The 14,730-nt window shown below is 51.9% G+C and overlaps 1 protein-coding gene across 1 annotated transcript in view; it reads right to left on the bottom strand.

The window, feature by feature from the left end:
* The window catches only part of ITGA11 (integrin subunit alpha 11), a 106,328-nt gene that overhangs the window by 24,362 nt on the left and 67,236 nt on the right, over positions 1–14,730 (bottom strand). Inside the window, exons 11-14 of the mRNA XM_063090032.1 lie at positions 7,983–8,127; positions 4,492–4,640; positions 1,109–1,249; positions 626–829 (exon numbers count right to left, since the gene is read on the bottom strand). Of these exons, the coding sequence (XP_062946102.1) occupies positions 626–829; positions 1,109–1,249; positions 4,492–4,640; positions 7,983–8,127 (639 nt within the window). The remainder of the gene's footprint in view (positions 1–625; positions 830–1,108; positions 1,250–4,491; positions 4,641–7,982; positions 8,128–14,730) is intronic.

Below are 14,730 nucleotides of genomic sequence, written 5' to 3'. Positions count from 1 at the left end.
GCAGACACCGTGGGGAGTCACAGGACAGCCTGTTTGAAACCATCAAGAAACTTCCCCAGCCCAAAGCTGTCTCCTCCTCAGGCCTGTCATATGTAGCACCTGAAATTCCTACCATTAAAGTCATCCTTTTGGATTAAACTATTGTTTAAACTATTGGATTAAATCTATTGTCTTAAAAGAGTTCCTCGTGAAGTGTAAATACGTGTTACCTGGCAGGTAACCCACCAGGATCTCCAACCTTGGTATATTTATTAAACTATCTTACTAATACAATATGTGACCTGAGGGGATGGGACCTGAGATGGGTCAGTTTGGGGGTGAGTGAGGTTTCCAGAAAACAGTGAGCCCAGGCTCAGGAGTTGTGCACTTGCGGTGAGTTGCATGAATGCATGTGCAGGGGAGTGAGGTTCTGGGGCCTGGGATTTGTTGCTGTTGGGGTGATGAAAGTAAGCAGGGAGAGGGTGCCAAAAGGAGGCATGAGAAGGTCCTGAGGATAGAATGTACCCATTCCAGAATTTTGACTCAAGGCAAGTATAGCTAGGACAGATTGGAATCCCTGAACCATAGGACCACACAAAAGCTACCTACAGTCCTGTGCCCCACCCACTTCCCAGGGGAGGCTTACCTGCTTGGGCTTCTTCAGGATGCTGCCATGGAAGCCATGGAAGATGTAGATAGCACCCCCATGGCTGTCCTCCAAAGGGGCCCCCACCACCACATCGTTGTAGGAGTCCTGATTGAGGTCACGAACCGAGGCGATGGAGAACCCAAATCGGGCATTCTGGTAACTGTGGGAATCCTTCAGCGTTCCATTATAAACAAACCGGTTCTGCAAAACCAGGGGCAGAAAAGTCTCAGGGGCACCGGGCAGGGCACCCGGGGTCATGATTCCCTCTGTCTGCTACTGCAGCATCCTCTCTCCACTCCATTTCCCCAGAACCCCCTCTGGCCCCACAAGCCCCACGACAGAGAGGTCGCTCTTCTCCCCTGGCCTGGCTCCAGCAGGCGGGCACCGGCCTCTCTAGTACCCCAGTTTCCCTCGCAGTCACCCAAGTCGAAGCATGATTTGGGTGCCCCTGAGAAGCTGCCCTGCCCCACCCAGCAGTACCTGTCTCAGGTTGTAGACGTACACCTTGCCCCGCTCGCGGCCCTCGCTGAAATACATGGGTGCACCCACCAGCAGGACATCAGTCACTTCATCCCCATCAATGTCCACCGAGGTGATCTCACTCCCGAAGTAAGAGCCTATCTGTGGCACATGGATGGGAGAGGGGCATGGAGTGGGGCCACCCACCTCACGCAGTTGAGAGCCCTCGCCTTGCTGGGGACAGGAACGAGGTCATCCTTTGACTCAGAATTTTTGGTGAGCAGCTTGTCCTCCCTTCTTATGCCCTCTCTTTCTCTCCTCTCCCTGTTTTCAGTTTGTCCTTCTGTCTTTCCCTTCTTCTCCTTCTGTTGTCCATCTCCTCCCTCATCCTTCTTTCCTTTCATTATTTAATCGTATTGATGGCCATTTATTGTTTGTAAGTGACATAAAACGGCAAAAAGTAAAGTTACCCATAGTCCCAATGTCCATATATAACTAGCATTAATATTTTAGTGTATTTTCTTTTAGTCTTTTTTTTCCTGAGGTGTGCTGCCTATTTGTATGTGTGTACGTAGGTTTTTATTTTTACAAACCGGGATCGTGCACATATATGTGTTTGTACATTGATTTTTTAATAAAACTGTGTCGTGAGCATTTTTTCCATGACTATTATACTTTCTCTACATGGTCACTGGTGAATCCATAATACTCCAAATTATGCGAGTACCATAATGTACTTAATCAATCCTCTATTGTTGGACAGTTAGCTCGTTTTCGTTTTTTTTTTTTTTCCCTATATAAAGATGACCAGTAAGGGGATCTTAACCCTTGACTTGGTGTTGTCAGAACCACGCTCTCCCAAAGTGAGCCACCGGCCGGCCCTCATTTTCGATTTTTAATGTTACAAATCACTCTGGGATTAGCATCTTAGATGGTGAATTATGATTTTAGAATCTGAACACTCACTGTGTTCCTCTTCCATCTGGGGTGCAGTGTCCCCCACTTTGGTGAGGGCAATATCCCCCCCCATCAGAAACCTGAGGTCCTCCCTGGCTCCACCCTCCACCTCTCCCCTGCACATCTACTGGCAAGTCCTGCCTGGTGTCTGTCAATACATCATCTGCTCCCTGCTGTTCCTACCCTAGGCGAGGCGCCCTCCAGAGGGCCTTCTAGCCCCCTGGCTGGCCTCTCCAGTCCACCCCATGACAGTCAGAGTGGCCTCTGACAGCTGGTCATGCTGCGTCCTTGCTTTTGGGATACATTCTAAACTCTTCAGTGTGACCCTGCTGCTCCTGCCCCCCTCTCTGGCCTCTGTCCCACCAGCCCCTGCTCCCCACACTGTGCTCCCAGTTCCTGCCGTACCCAGCTGTTTCTCTTTTCCAAAAGCTGCAGGCCCTGGCTGAGTTCTGGGCTTCCTTCTGGGCGTCCCTCTGCACAGGCTTTTCTCTTGCCTGTACCCCTCTCCCCTCCTCCCTACCCAGATAACAAATGCCCTCATCCCTCAGGTCTCAGCTGAAGCTTTACTTCCTGTTAGAAGCTGTCCCTGACCTGCCCACTCCACTCCTTGCAATGGGTGCCCCTCCTCGATGCACCCCCAGCCCCCGCACTCCTCCCACCAGTCCCTGCTCCCTCCACTGGGAGCCTCACGGAGGTGGGCACTGAGCTTGCTGTGTGCCCTCCAGGCCTGGGTACCACGCCCGGCACACAGGCAGTACTCAGTACATGCTTATTGGATCAAGTACTCAATACACGCTTATTGGTTTGCTTAGGAATGGGGATGGCGCCCGCCCACAGGCAGGCCTTGTGTGAAATGCTTCACAGCCTTGCGTTAGCTGTGTGAGTCCTGTGCTGCTTAGGAGAGATAGTCGTCCTCATTTTACAAGAAGGAACCAAGGCTCAGAGAATTCGAGTTGCTTGCCCAGGTTCTGGTCATGCGGCGAAGCTGGTCTGTCTGACACCCTTGCCCATGACTCTCCCTCCTAGATCACCTCTTGGCTTACGGTGTTTTCAAAAGAAATCTATTCTTAAGCATCAAAAGCTTTAAACTGAACAGAAAGATAAAAATACGGAAGAGAGGAAAAGGAGATAAGAAACATGGGCTGGGGAGAGGGAAGAGGTGTGCCTATGTATCGTAATTAAGAGGCAGACAGAGCAAGTGCGGGGGGTGGAATTTGTCTAAATATGTGGCCTCAGCTATGTGGGTCACGCGGATTTGGAATCCGCTTAATTTAGCTGCCTTCAGCACTGCGGTTTCTCCTTCGGATGTTGGAGGTAGAACTGGGCAGGAAAATGTCATAAATTCATCAGCAGATTCCCTCCAGCTTTCAAGGTCTAGCCGTCTATTCCCAAAAGAGCCAGCCTGGGCAGAGCGTGAGCAGCAGGGCGGAGGTTGAGGGACATTGCTGCCCAGGGCCACCAGTGCCCCATGAGACAGGATGATGAGAGAGGAAGAGAGGCGTCTGCAGTTGGACAGATTTAGGTTAGACCCAGTGAGGAGCATGTCCTCTGCCAAGGACAGTAGATGGTACAGGGGGCAGGGCTGGTTCCAGGCCCAGTAAAGCCTGGGAGAGCAGGGGACAGCAGGCAGGGCCTGGACAGGGATTAGCTCGAGCCCAGGATGCCCTGATGCTTCAGGCCATGACTTGCCATATAACCTTGGAAAAGCCACGTTGCTTCCCAGGGACACAGTTTTCCTCGGCTATTGAAGTGACTTGGATTAGAACCCCTTTTCCTGATCTTTTCACCACCAATGATTCTTATCATCACTTTCCAGTTTGCATTTATGACCGTCCAACATGAGACACTTAGCAACACAGTGTGGTCACCAAATACCTCCCTTGGGATGGTGGCATTGGCAGGTTCCCATACTGCACTGTTACCATTCCAGGAAAAGGGGAGAAGTTGGTGTCCTGGGAACCCGTGGGGCCTTGCTGTGGGTGGATGCACATCTCCTGCCACTTCTGGCAGCATGAAGGTGGTTTGAGGAATGCGACTGCCCCTTCAGGATGCCTGGGGCCCTGGCAGCTCAGGCTGGAAGCTGTAACCTAGATGCTTCCCCAAATGCTACGTGACCAGAGAGAAGTTGGCAGCTTGGAGCAGGGATATGGCAAATGCACCAGAGACAAGAGGTCCGTGAGATGGAGGCAAGATGTTTTCTTGGGTAGCAGTGAACAGGGCCTGGCTTCAAGGGGAGGGGACAGTCAGGGCAGTAAGTAGCCACACAGACAAACACTTTCAACCCCAGTGTGAATGAGGTATGGGCCCCCCAATCAGAAGGATGTCTGTGGGTCTGGGATGTTCCTGTTGAGAGGGAGAGGTGAACTCCAGCATGTCCTCCACCCCTGGCCTGCCCGTACTCGCCACCTTTCCCATTCATCGGACCCCCCAGCCTCCCCTTCCATTACCTGCTCGCCCCGCAGAGCCTGGTGGATGGTGAGGCTCCGGTTGTTGTGCATGGTAAACAGGATGACTTTGCCCGTGTGGTTGAACCGGGGGGCTCCGGCCACATACACCCGCCCCTGCCTGGAGGACACGACCGATGTCACTGTGTACCCTGCCACAGGAGGAAACAGGCTGGTCTCTGGCGCTGTGTCCTTGGCAGGCCCTGCTAGGGCCTGGTGCGTGGCTCAGCCGTGCTGGAAGAAGGGCCATTGATGGGGATGGGATCGGGGCAGGCTGAGCAGATGTGGTAACTCGGGGCAGAAATTCCCAGGGTGAGGGGTCTGGAGGGTGGAGAAGACTCTCTGCATACAGGAAGCCAGGTGGGGCCACTAAAAGACACTGCTCACCTGGGATGTGTACATCCCTCCTTCACCTGCTCATGAGCATGGGGGAAGCAGGGAGCTGGGTGGCCTCAGCCACACTTCATTTTATATAGGGCAGACTTTGCTTTAGATTCGCACCAATCTCCACTCTTAGGGACAACCAGTGTCCTCTTTATTATCATAACCCCCTGTTGAGTGGCTCACTGGTGACTAGAGTTTTGGCTGCCAAGGTGTAAAGAATTGCTTCATTCCCAGTATTTATGTGGGGTCTTAGGAGTTTCTTGCAGCCCCAAAGCTTTGCAGACTCAAAGAAGAGAGCTCCCAGGCATAGACCACACAAAAGAGAAGGAAATGGAAACCCAGGGGCTTTTCCCAGGGGCTTTTTTGGAGAGGCCACCAATCCATGTTCATGATATGGCTGTGCCTGATCACTGTGACTCTTGAATTGCCCACCGGGTACACAGGAGGTGAATGTGTGGCATATTTAGGCAACTCTCCTGAAAGTGGGGTCTTGGCAGGTGTGCAAAGTTGATGGCATCCCAGTGTCCCACTTTCTGCCAGATGATCTTGGATACTGGACCCCAGTTTTTAGATGGGTGTCAGCCCTTACTGGCAGTTCCTGGGCTGTTTCTGGGGAACAGATGGGTCCTTCTGCTGTGTACGTGTGTGTGCACATATGTGCATGTGTGTGTGTGCACGTGTGTGTCTAACACTGTCACTTGGGTCCCACTGGTGGCTTCCAGAGTGGCTGCAGGATACACAGATGAGCTGATTCAGTTTCCAGGAGTGTGGGGTACAGTAGGGTGGGCTACTCTGGTTTCAGACACAATGTTTTGACTCCTGGAGGTATATTCTGGGAAATAGGGCTTGATTGGGCTTCTTCAGAAGGTGGAAAGGTGGGATGGGGCTTGGGGACTGAGGGTCCTGGGGGCAGGCCTGGGCCAGCTCTCAAAGCTCATAGAGCTTCCTGCTTTCTAGCTGTCTGTGGCTGTGCCTTCCATTCCCAGGGGGCTCTGTGGCTAGCAGGCGGGGCCATTCTGAAGCTGGACCAGCCTCCCTAAAGGCCTGGGAGAAGGCAGGCAGAGCCAGGGCCAGAAATGCATAGAATGTCCTCACTGTGGAGGTCGAGAGCCAGGCCTCCTAGTCTCCTTGCCCTGAAGCTCCCCCTCTTCCTCAGTACACATCGGGAGGAATCTTCCAGCAGGGATCTCTGCCCCAGCAGAGAACTCAGACACTGTCCTCACTGGAGGGCTCCCAGAGGGAGGAGGAAGAGAGAAGGCATTCCCTCAGGTCCTGCCTGAGGCAGTGGCTGTGGTTAAGGCATGACAGTGGGGCCCCATGAGGATCCTTCAGCCTGGCTCCACCCCACCAGTGTCTTCTGGGGCAGGGGGATAGTCATCCTGCTCTCCCCTCACTCGGGTACCTTCAATAGCTCCCTACTGCCAACATCAAAGAACTCAAACCTCTAAACCTGGCATTCGAGGCCTCCTGCTCCAGCCTGCTCAAACCTGCCTTCCCCTCCCTTTCCCAGACCTCTCCTCTGCTCCAGCCACTTGGTCTGCTTCCTGTGTCCTGAAATCGCTGAGCACTTCTACACCTCCTTCCCTTGCTTGGCCCTTCTTGGCTTTATTAAGAACTTTTCCTGCCTTGGAGACCTGGTGTAGGCTCCAGTTCCCGCTCAACGGGTCCCAGTGTATGCCAGCAGCTGGACCATACCACCCCGTTGTTTCTCCCACTCACTTGGAATTAACCACGTGGGGCCCTGGGACACCGCTGACGTTACCTGCCTTTCCACTTAATGCTTCGTGGATCCCAGGCATGAGCCCCTTACTTGGTTTCCTCACTTTCAGTGCAGTGCTGAGCCCTTGGGAGAGCACAGTAAAGCATGATGGATTCTAGTTAAAGGGGTGCTAACCTTCATTCTTCTGATGTCTTTCCCACTATTTGAGCATTTGCCAAGGCAAGCACTCTAGTCTCTCCCTCCTTTATTTGTACTTTTATCTGAGCTCTTCCCTCTCTTGTGTTATAATGATCTGTGCACGTGTCTCTGTCCCCCACTGGCCAAGAGCACCTTGAGAGCAGAGGCTGTGTCCTGCTCACCACTGCACTCCGATGGCATCGACCACTGGTGTTTACTACGCAGGCAGGTTTAACACCTCGTGAGCCAAATGGAACCCAGGCCTTAGGGCCAGGTACTATTGAGAAACTTTTAGGGATCTACACCTTTGGATTTTTCAGGACAGTCTTGATTCCAGCATTTTGCCCTGTTGTCAGGTGAGGGTCCCAAACCTGGAGATGGAAAATGGGGTCACCACAGTGTGGGCAGCATCATAGGCAGGGTGTGTGGCTATAGAGCTGAGAGACAAATGTGGGGATGGGATGGGGCATTAAAAAGAGGGTAGACACATGGACAGATCCACTGTCAACTCTGGATGGCCCACGTTCATGCAGGAGTTGTCCCCAGGAGGCATTAATGATGAAATCAGAAAGACCAGAGACAATGGGAGCCCTGGACAGTCACCTGCTGCTGCCCTTCCCTCTGGCTCAGCCCCTTTAGAAAAGAACAAGCCGTGGCAGATGGGAATTAGCCATGGATAGCCAGGGTGGCCTCTCCCACAGCAGGGAGGTGACGGGTCCAGGGGCTTAAGGCTTCGAAGCTGGGCCCTATCACTGTGAGATCAATGACTTGTGCTTCTCTCTAGATGTCCACTTCCAAAGTGCTTAATGGGCAGCAGCTTCTGCCTTGATTGTGAACATTAAAAAATTAACACAGGCGACTTGCATTTTGCCTTGGGGAGGTGGGGTCAGTGAGCTGAAACTCCAGCCAGGGCTGACAGCTTTAAAAACACACCCACAGCTGGCCTGGAGTCTAGAAGCATCAGTGGAAACACTCTTAAGTTATGGGGGAACTGCTCGTCATTTATCCTACCGGGTGTGGTGAGGGTGTGGTGGATGCCAGGCTGGAGAGGAAACGGCCCCTGACCCAAGCACCTAACGCCCAGAGTTGCTCTTTAGGGTTGGGAGCTGAATCAAAAGGGACCCTCACCCTATGAATGGGCTGGGGGATCTGCAGCCCCTGGGTGGCCTCCTCATCCACCACCCGCCAGCCTCCTCTCTTGCTGGGCTCTTACCCAGGTAGGCGCCATGGTTCTTGAGCTCCTCGGGGAACTCTTTCAGGTAGGACTCGCGGTGTGGAATGACCTTCCCTCCACTTGTTTCCTTTAGCACAGCTCCATTCCAGTCATAGGCACCCACAGCTCCCAGCAGAATCCCGTCCTGGCATTGGGGAGGGGACACATATCAGTTCCTGTTCCTGAGGGCCCCTCACCAGAACCATACCAGGTCCTGCGACCAGTGAAGCATCCACCAGACAGACACCCAGGGCACTTTCTTCTGGGATCATTACTTAGCAACCTAACTTCCAGCCAGGACTTTTGGCTTTTGAATGAGCCAAGGAGACCTTCTTGCCCTACCCCATCTTTAGCACAGAATGGGTCAAGCTTATCTCAAGGATAGGAATTTAGCAAAGAAGAAATGTTCTAGAAACAAACTCCACATCCAGGGCCAACCCTCTAGTCCTCTTCGGGCTTTAAAACCCTCGAGGACATCTATCCTCAACATCCTTTCCTTCTGACACTCCTCCAAGACGTGCTCCCTGCCCTTGGCCTCCTTCAAAATCCCGTTGCAATGTCTGAGTTGCTTCCCTGTGTGTAAATCCTATTTCCTCTTCATTTCTTCAGTAGAAACCCACTGAGTATCTACTTTGTGCCATGCTCTCGCTTGGTGCTGGAAATATTGTCCCTGTCCTCACGGAGCTCAGAGGTACTAAACAAATGCGTACTCAAATAAACACGTGGCTGCAAACTGTGACAGATGCAATCAGGAAAAACCACAGTGAAGTTTAATTTAGATGGAGATGGGGGTCAGGAGGAGCCTGTTTGAGGAAGTGATGTCCACTGACACCCGAAAGATGGGTTGGCTCAGACAGTAGAAGAGCTGGAGGGGAAGGACCAGGAACAGCTTGTGCAAAGGCCCTGAGGCTGGAGAGAATTTAGAGCTTCTGTTTTAAGTAACTGTTTGGTGGGGCTGGAGCACTGAGTGAGGGTGCAGAGTGGCTCAGGATGAGGCTGGACAGATGAGCCAGGGCCACATCCATGACAGCCAACATGCTGAGGACCAGAGCTTGTTTCTCAGGGCTTGGAGGGTCCTGGTCTACCCACTGTTAGCAGGACAAGCGTGGTGCTGCAATGCCTGGGCAGGAAGACTGGAAGCACTGGCTCCCTTAGAGGAAGTTTCCATGTTACTGACTGCATGGTCATTTCCTGAGGATGGGGTCCACTCACTCTCTGGGCTGCCCCAGCACCCCATCCCCCTCTCCTAGTTTAAATAATCCACAGAGCCAGTGGGTACAGGGAGACAAACAGCGAGCTCTTGGAAGAGGAAGTTACCAGGGACAATGAGGGGCCACTTTCCTGGGTTGCCTTGGTGATTACAGGGGTGGGGCAGATTGTCTGTATCCTGGCTTTGGGCTTTTAAAGCACAAGCTGGTAAAGTCACCTCTCTCTCCCACTGAGCCCTCCCTGAGCCCGGCTAGTTGGCTGGGTTTGGGGTTCTCCACACTTTAAAGAGTAAAGTTGGTCCTATCAAAGCGTTAAAAAATCCTAACCCTCTAGAGGTAGAACTGACTGTTCAGACAATGTTTTCACGGCTATAAATAACCTGGTCTTGGGAGAGTCTGATGTTCTTGGTTATGATTAACATTTCACTTTCTAATTAGCTTTCTTCCTCCTACTCTGTGCTAGAGCCTCAGCCTGGGAGGCTCTGACAGTCTGCTGGGGCGAGGATTGGGGCCAGGATTGGGACTCCAATACTTGCTGTCCACAAAGTCACTGCCAACATTCCTCTTATGTGGGTGTACTCCATTCTTTGCAGAGTACTTTCTCAACCAGCCAACCTTGTGGGCCCACAAAGGCCCGGTGAAGCTAGAAGGAGAGATGTTCATTATCTACACTTGACAAATGAGCAGCTGAGGTTCAGAGAGGGGAAGGGACTTGCTCAAGGTCACACAGCAAGTGAGGCACAGGGCTGGGACTTTGACTAGGGAGGTGGATTGGACAGAGGAGAAAATATCCATCTGTTTCCCCAAAGCCCCATGTGGATCCTGCTTCCCGTTCTGCACCTGAACCCTCCTCTGGGAGGAGCGCGCCACGTGGGCTTCATCTCTCTTTCTTCCTTTCCTCCCTCTCTCTGCATGCTGAGCCCAAGTTTGTAACTGCAGACCAGGCTTCTGTGCTTCATGGCAAGGCCTTTGAAGATGAATTTTTGGTTTTACAGATCATAGGGAGCCTGTGATGCACTGAGAAGGGCTGCCTGGGATTCAGCTGGGGAGACCCCTCATGCTGACTCTCCATATGTGGGGTTGAGAATTCCACTGGGTCTTCTGGATTTAGCAGCCCTGGGCTCGGTGATCAGTCACAGTCTCTCACATTATGTCCTTTTAACCCTGGCAGCAGTTGTAGTCTTAGCTGCTCAGAGGGAGGCCCTTTCCTGAGAGTGGGGTTGTTGGGGGCAGGGAGAGCCTCACTTTCACACAGGGGCTGCTGTGAGGAGTGGGCAAGTGAAGGCCACCAAAGCAAACCTCGGTGTGTCACAATCTTCCCAGCTGTGGAGGCCCAGACATATTGAGTTTCGAAAAATCTGGAAGGGCAAGGCAAAAAAAAAAAGGAAAGAAGAGAAAAGGAAAAAGGACCACAGGCTTGACAGGAGAGGCCAGGCATAGGGCCAGCTGGAAAACAAACACTGGGCATTCCAGGAAAGAGCAGTGCCCCACACTCCGTAGGCCTGGCATGGTGAGCTCTCTGATTTATGGCCCCTTTCTTGTGGGGCCTCCGGGGCTCTCACCAGATATTACCAGGGTGTGCCTGGGTGGACTTGCTCCAATGGACCCTTCCCATAAGCTGACTTTCCTGGAGCTCTGTGCCGACATGAGGTCATAGGTTCGGTGGCTGTCAGAAGGTCAGGGCCAAGTTTGTGCCCTCCCTGAGGACACTGTAGCTGTACCTACTGGAGCGTGTGTAGCACCCACCATCAGACCCTGCCAGCTTAGCTCTGAGCTTCCCTCCGACCTGGCTTCTGCATCAGTTTCGCCTTCCCTGCCAAGTGAATGCTCCCTGGGCATATGACTATGTCTCCCAAAACTTTGTGTTCCATTCAGTCCACGTTGAAGCCAGGGTTGGGCCACAGCCCCAGTGCTGGAGGCAGTACGGTTCAGGGCAGTGGTGTTGCACCCCAGGTGATATTAGGCCACGCTTGGAGACACTTTTGGTTGTCACAACTTGGAATTGTGGGGCTGCTGGCATCTAGTGGGTAGAGGCCAGGGATGCTGCTGAACATCCTACAAAGCACAGGACAGTCCCCCACAGCAAAGAATCATCCAGCTCAAAATGTCACTAAAGCCAGTGTTGAGAATTCCTTGCCTAGTAGTTAGAGCATGAACTCTGGAGTCAGACATTCCTGAGTTCCAGCTCCCAAGCTTCTAGCTGTGGGAGCTTGCACAAGTTTCTCTCTCTCTCTGCCTGAGTCTCAGGTTCCTCAGCTGTAAAATAGTTTTGTTGTGAGAATTAGCATTTTTAATTCTTAGCATCACGCTTGGCAGCCAGTACATACTTGGCGCATGGTAGCTCTTCTCATTAGTTCATTCATAAAGCATCTCCCGGGTCAGGAGTCAAAGAAGAATCAGCTCTCTCAGTCATTAGTCCTTACAGCGGTATGTGAGAAGCAAGGATAGGTGACCTTCTGAGGGAGGGTGGGTGCATAGTGGGGTTAGAAAAGGATTTTAAGAAGGGGCCGGCCTGTGGCTCACTCGGGAGAGTGCGGTGCTGATAACACCAAGGCCCCGGGTTCGGATCCTATATATGGATGGCCGGTTCGCTCACTGGCTGAGCGTGGTGCTGACAACACCAAGTCAAGGGTTAAGATCCCCTTACCGGTCATCTTTAAAAAAAAAAAAAAAAAAAAGAAAAGGATTTTAAGAAAACCTAACTTGATTTATTGCTAAGTCTCAAAATGAACGCTTCCAGATCCAAGCCTCAAGATTCAATTCCACAAATACTTTTCAGATGTCTACTCAAAGACTGAAGTTCAGAGAGGTTAAAAGATCTGTCTGAGCTCACACAGCTGACGGCGCTTCCCTCTTGCCAGGCAGTAATGGAATTAGGCTACCAGTGCCAGCAATTCTTCTTTCCAGCTCTTCCTGGCTTTCGCAACGCAAGGCTGTGGAGCCAGATGGAGGTAGCGGCTGGTGGTCCTGCGTGCTGGTGCGATCGGAGCCCACCTACAGGGCACAAGGCTGTCTTCCTCCCCCAGCCTCCCCCGTGGCTCCTGTGGTGCCTGCGTGTGCACCGTCAGAGTGACTGTAGAGGGGGCGAGGCTCTGTTCCCAAGAGCCACTTCTAAGGCAAATACATCATTAAGAGGGTGGATCATGCTCTCACTAGTTATTCAGATTATGTCCTTTGAAGACCTGTTTCAACAAGCTCAAAGTGGAGTCTGAGGAAGAGATGAAAGGACAGGAGATTTAGATGGGGTACGGGCAGGAGAGACCCAGAAGCAAGCCCTCAGTCTTTCTGTAGAGAGGAGGCCCTCACCGTGTGCAGTGCTGGAAGTGTATGGATGGGTGGGCAGAAGGGAGTGTGGGGGTAGGGGACACACTGTACTGATGCTCATTCCCTGGTCAGAGGTCCTGGGAATGAGGCCTAGGAGTGTGGTGCTGACACTAAGCACAGCCTGAGGACATCAGGCTGGGCTTAGGAGAACCCAGATGAACCAGAAAAGAAATGAGTCCTGCCACCAGGGGTCAACTTACAAAAGATCTTGAAAAACATGCCAGAAGACCTTGGCTACCAGTCCTGGCCTCCTGGGAAGGGCACAGGGGACAGCCCTGATTTCCTGCCCAAGTTGGCAGATGGGGGTGTCCACTGTGTAGAGCTGTGGGGGCTCAGGAAGGGTCTACAGCCTCCAGATATCAACCCCTCAGTTCACCATTATGAATAGGTTTCTCTCATTTTTTGATTGAATCAGATATGCAAAACTAGTTCCAATACAAAACTCTTAGGAAAAATTACACCTTTAAAGCTTTATCCTCTAAGAATCTTAGGTAATAGCCAATAATCTTGGCTATCCAGTCCACAACCCCAGGAGGGCCTGGAGGAAGGGCACGGGGTGAAGAGGCAGGAGAACAGCTGGGGCAGCTTGTCTGGGATGTAGGAGGCTCCCTGACCTGGGCCTGTTTCAAAACTGAGCTGATGACTGTCCTGCTGTATCATCACGTGCAGGATAAAAAGATATCTCCCTTGTAGGTTAAAGAAAAAATGATCTCTTCTCATCTCAGCTGAGTCACCAAGGTTTTTGTGTAGACAAGATCCACCCTAATAAAACTGCTTCCTTTTATAAACTTTTGGTGTTAGGGGCAGATTTATGGTCTCGAGTGTAGGAAGGTCAATGTGAAATTCCTCTCACTGAGCCTGTGTATAGGAGTTCCTCAGCAGCTCCATCGCCAATGGGCATCAATTATTTATAGTTCTCTTTCTCCCTCCACATCTTCCTACCCAGGCCCATGGGGATTACAGACTCTTATCCACCCCCGCTTTGAGGTATGGATCTCTTCTATAAGCTTTCTGGCAGAATTATGCAGCTTGGTTACCCAGCTTGACAGGGAGTTCACCACCTCAGCAGGCAGCCAGCACTAATAGAGCCACTCCAGCTCTTAGCGAACTTTGCATTCATTTCCAAATGCTAATGGAACCATTGGCTTAAAAATCCCATCTAAAGTTTGACCAGGAATTCATAGCTAGCCTTCCTGATGGTAATTTTTGGAGTATTCTCTTTCCCCTTTCTGTAAATCAGGACTAGAGTTTCCCCAGGTTTTCCCAATGGTTCCGACCTTCCGCCATCAGCCTGGGATGTAGTGCCTTGTGGCCTGGGGCCTTGGACTCTGTGCGTGGTCAGTTTATATCTTGGGGTCTCCTCTCTACCCTGGGTTCTGGTCCCTCCTTTCTCTTGTTGCTTTTACCCTTGCTAACTCAAAGGCTGGATTCCTTGCTACACAAGATGGCAGCAAACCAGGCAATGAGGAGCTGGATCTTTCTTCTGCCATCTGAGAACATTCTACTGGCTTGCCCAGGGCAAAGGAACTTTCCCTCTAACAGAAATAAACAGGCCCGGGGAGCTGTGGGCTCCTTCAGCAGATTCTCAGGCAGCAGATTCTTACCAGCAGCTGTTTGAGGCCATCTGTGGCGCGCTTTTGGTGGAGAGGGAGCCCAGGGGCTTGCCTGGGGATGGACTCACTCTGGCTCAGGATCCGCTCAGGACAAAGCTGCTCCCAGTCCCCAGAGAGGCCTGACTCACCCTGAGAGCTGAGGATGACAGGATGGCTGTGGCCAATCATGATGGCACCAGCAGCCTGGCACTGAAAGACCTCTGGGCTCTAAAATAGAAACCCAACTCAATAGCCAGTCACAGCACCAGACAGCCCACCATCACTACACCACTCCTTTGGATTTAGAAGTTTCTTTTTTCTTTTCTTAAAAAAGACTACAAAGTCTCAGATTCACATGTAATCGTTGTCTCTTTAACAGTCCTATCGGATGAAAACTTCAGGGGTGACAGAACAGCTGGGGTGTATGGAGAGATGCAACCTGGGTCTCTCTGATTGGGATATCAGAAAAATTGCTGAGCACATGCAAAAGGTGCAGAAGGGCAGTCATGACCTTGACTTGACCTAAGTAACAAGCTGGGGCTCTGAGCTCCTGGGTCTCCCTGCCTGCCTCCCCCGCCCTGGCCCCCATGCACCTGGGGACCCTGCTGGTCCTGCACAGACTCA

The sequence above is a fragment of the Cynocephalus volans genome, chromosome 3, assembly GCF_027409185.1.
Source record: "Cynocephalus volans isolate mCynVol1 chromosome 3, mCynVol1.pri, whole genome shotgun sequence".
Taxonomy (NCBI): Eukaryota; Metazoa; Chordata; class Mammalia; order Dermoptera; family Cynocephalidae; genus Cynocephalus; species Cynocephalus volans.
Note: the sequence above shows the minus strand (reverse complement) of the source record. Positions and strands in the feature narration are given on the sequence as shown.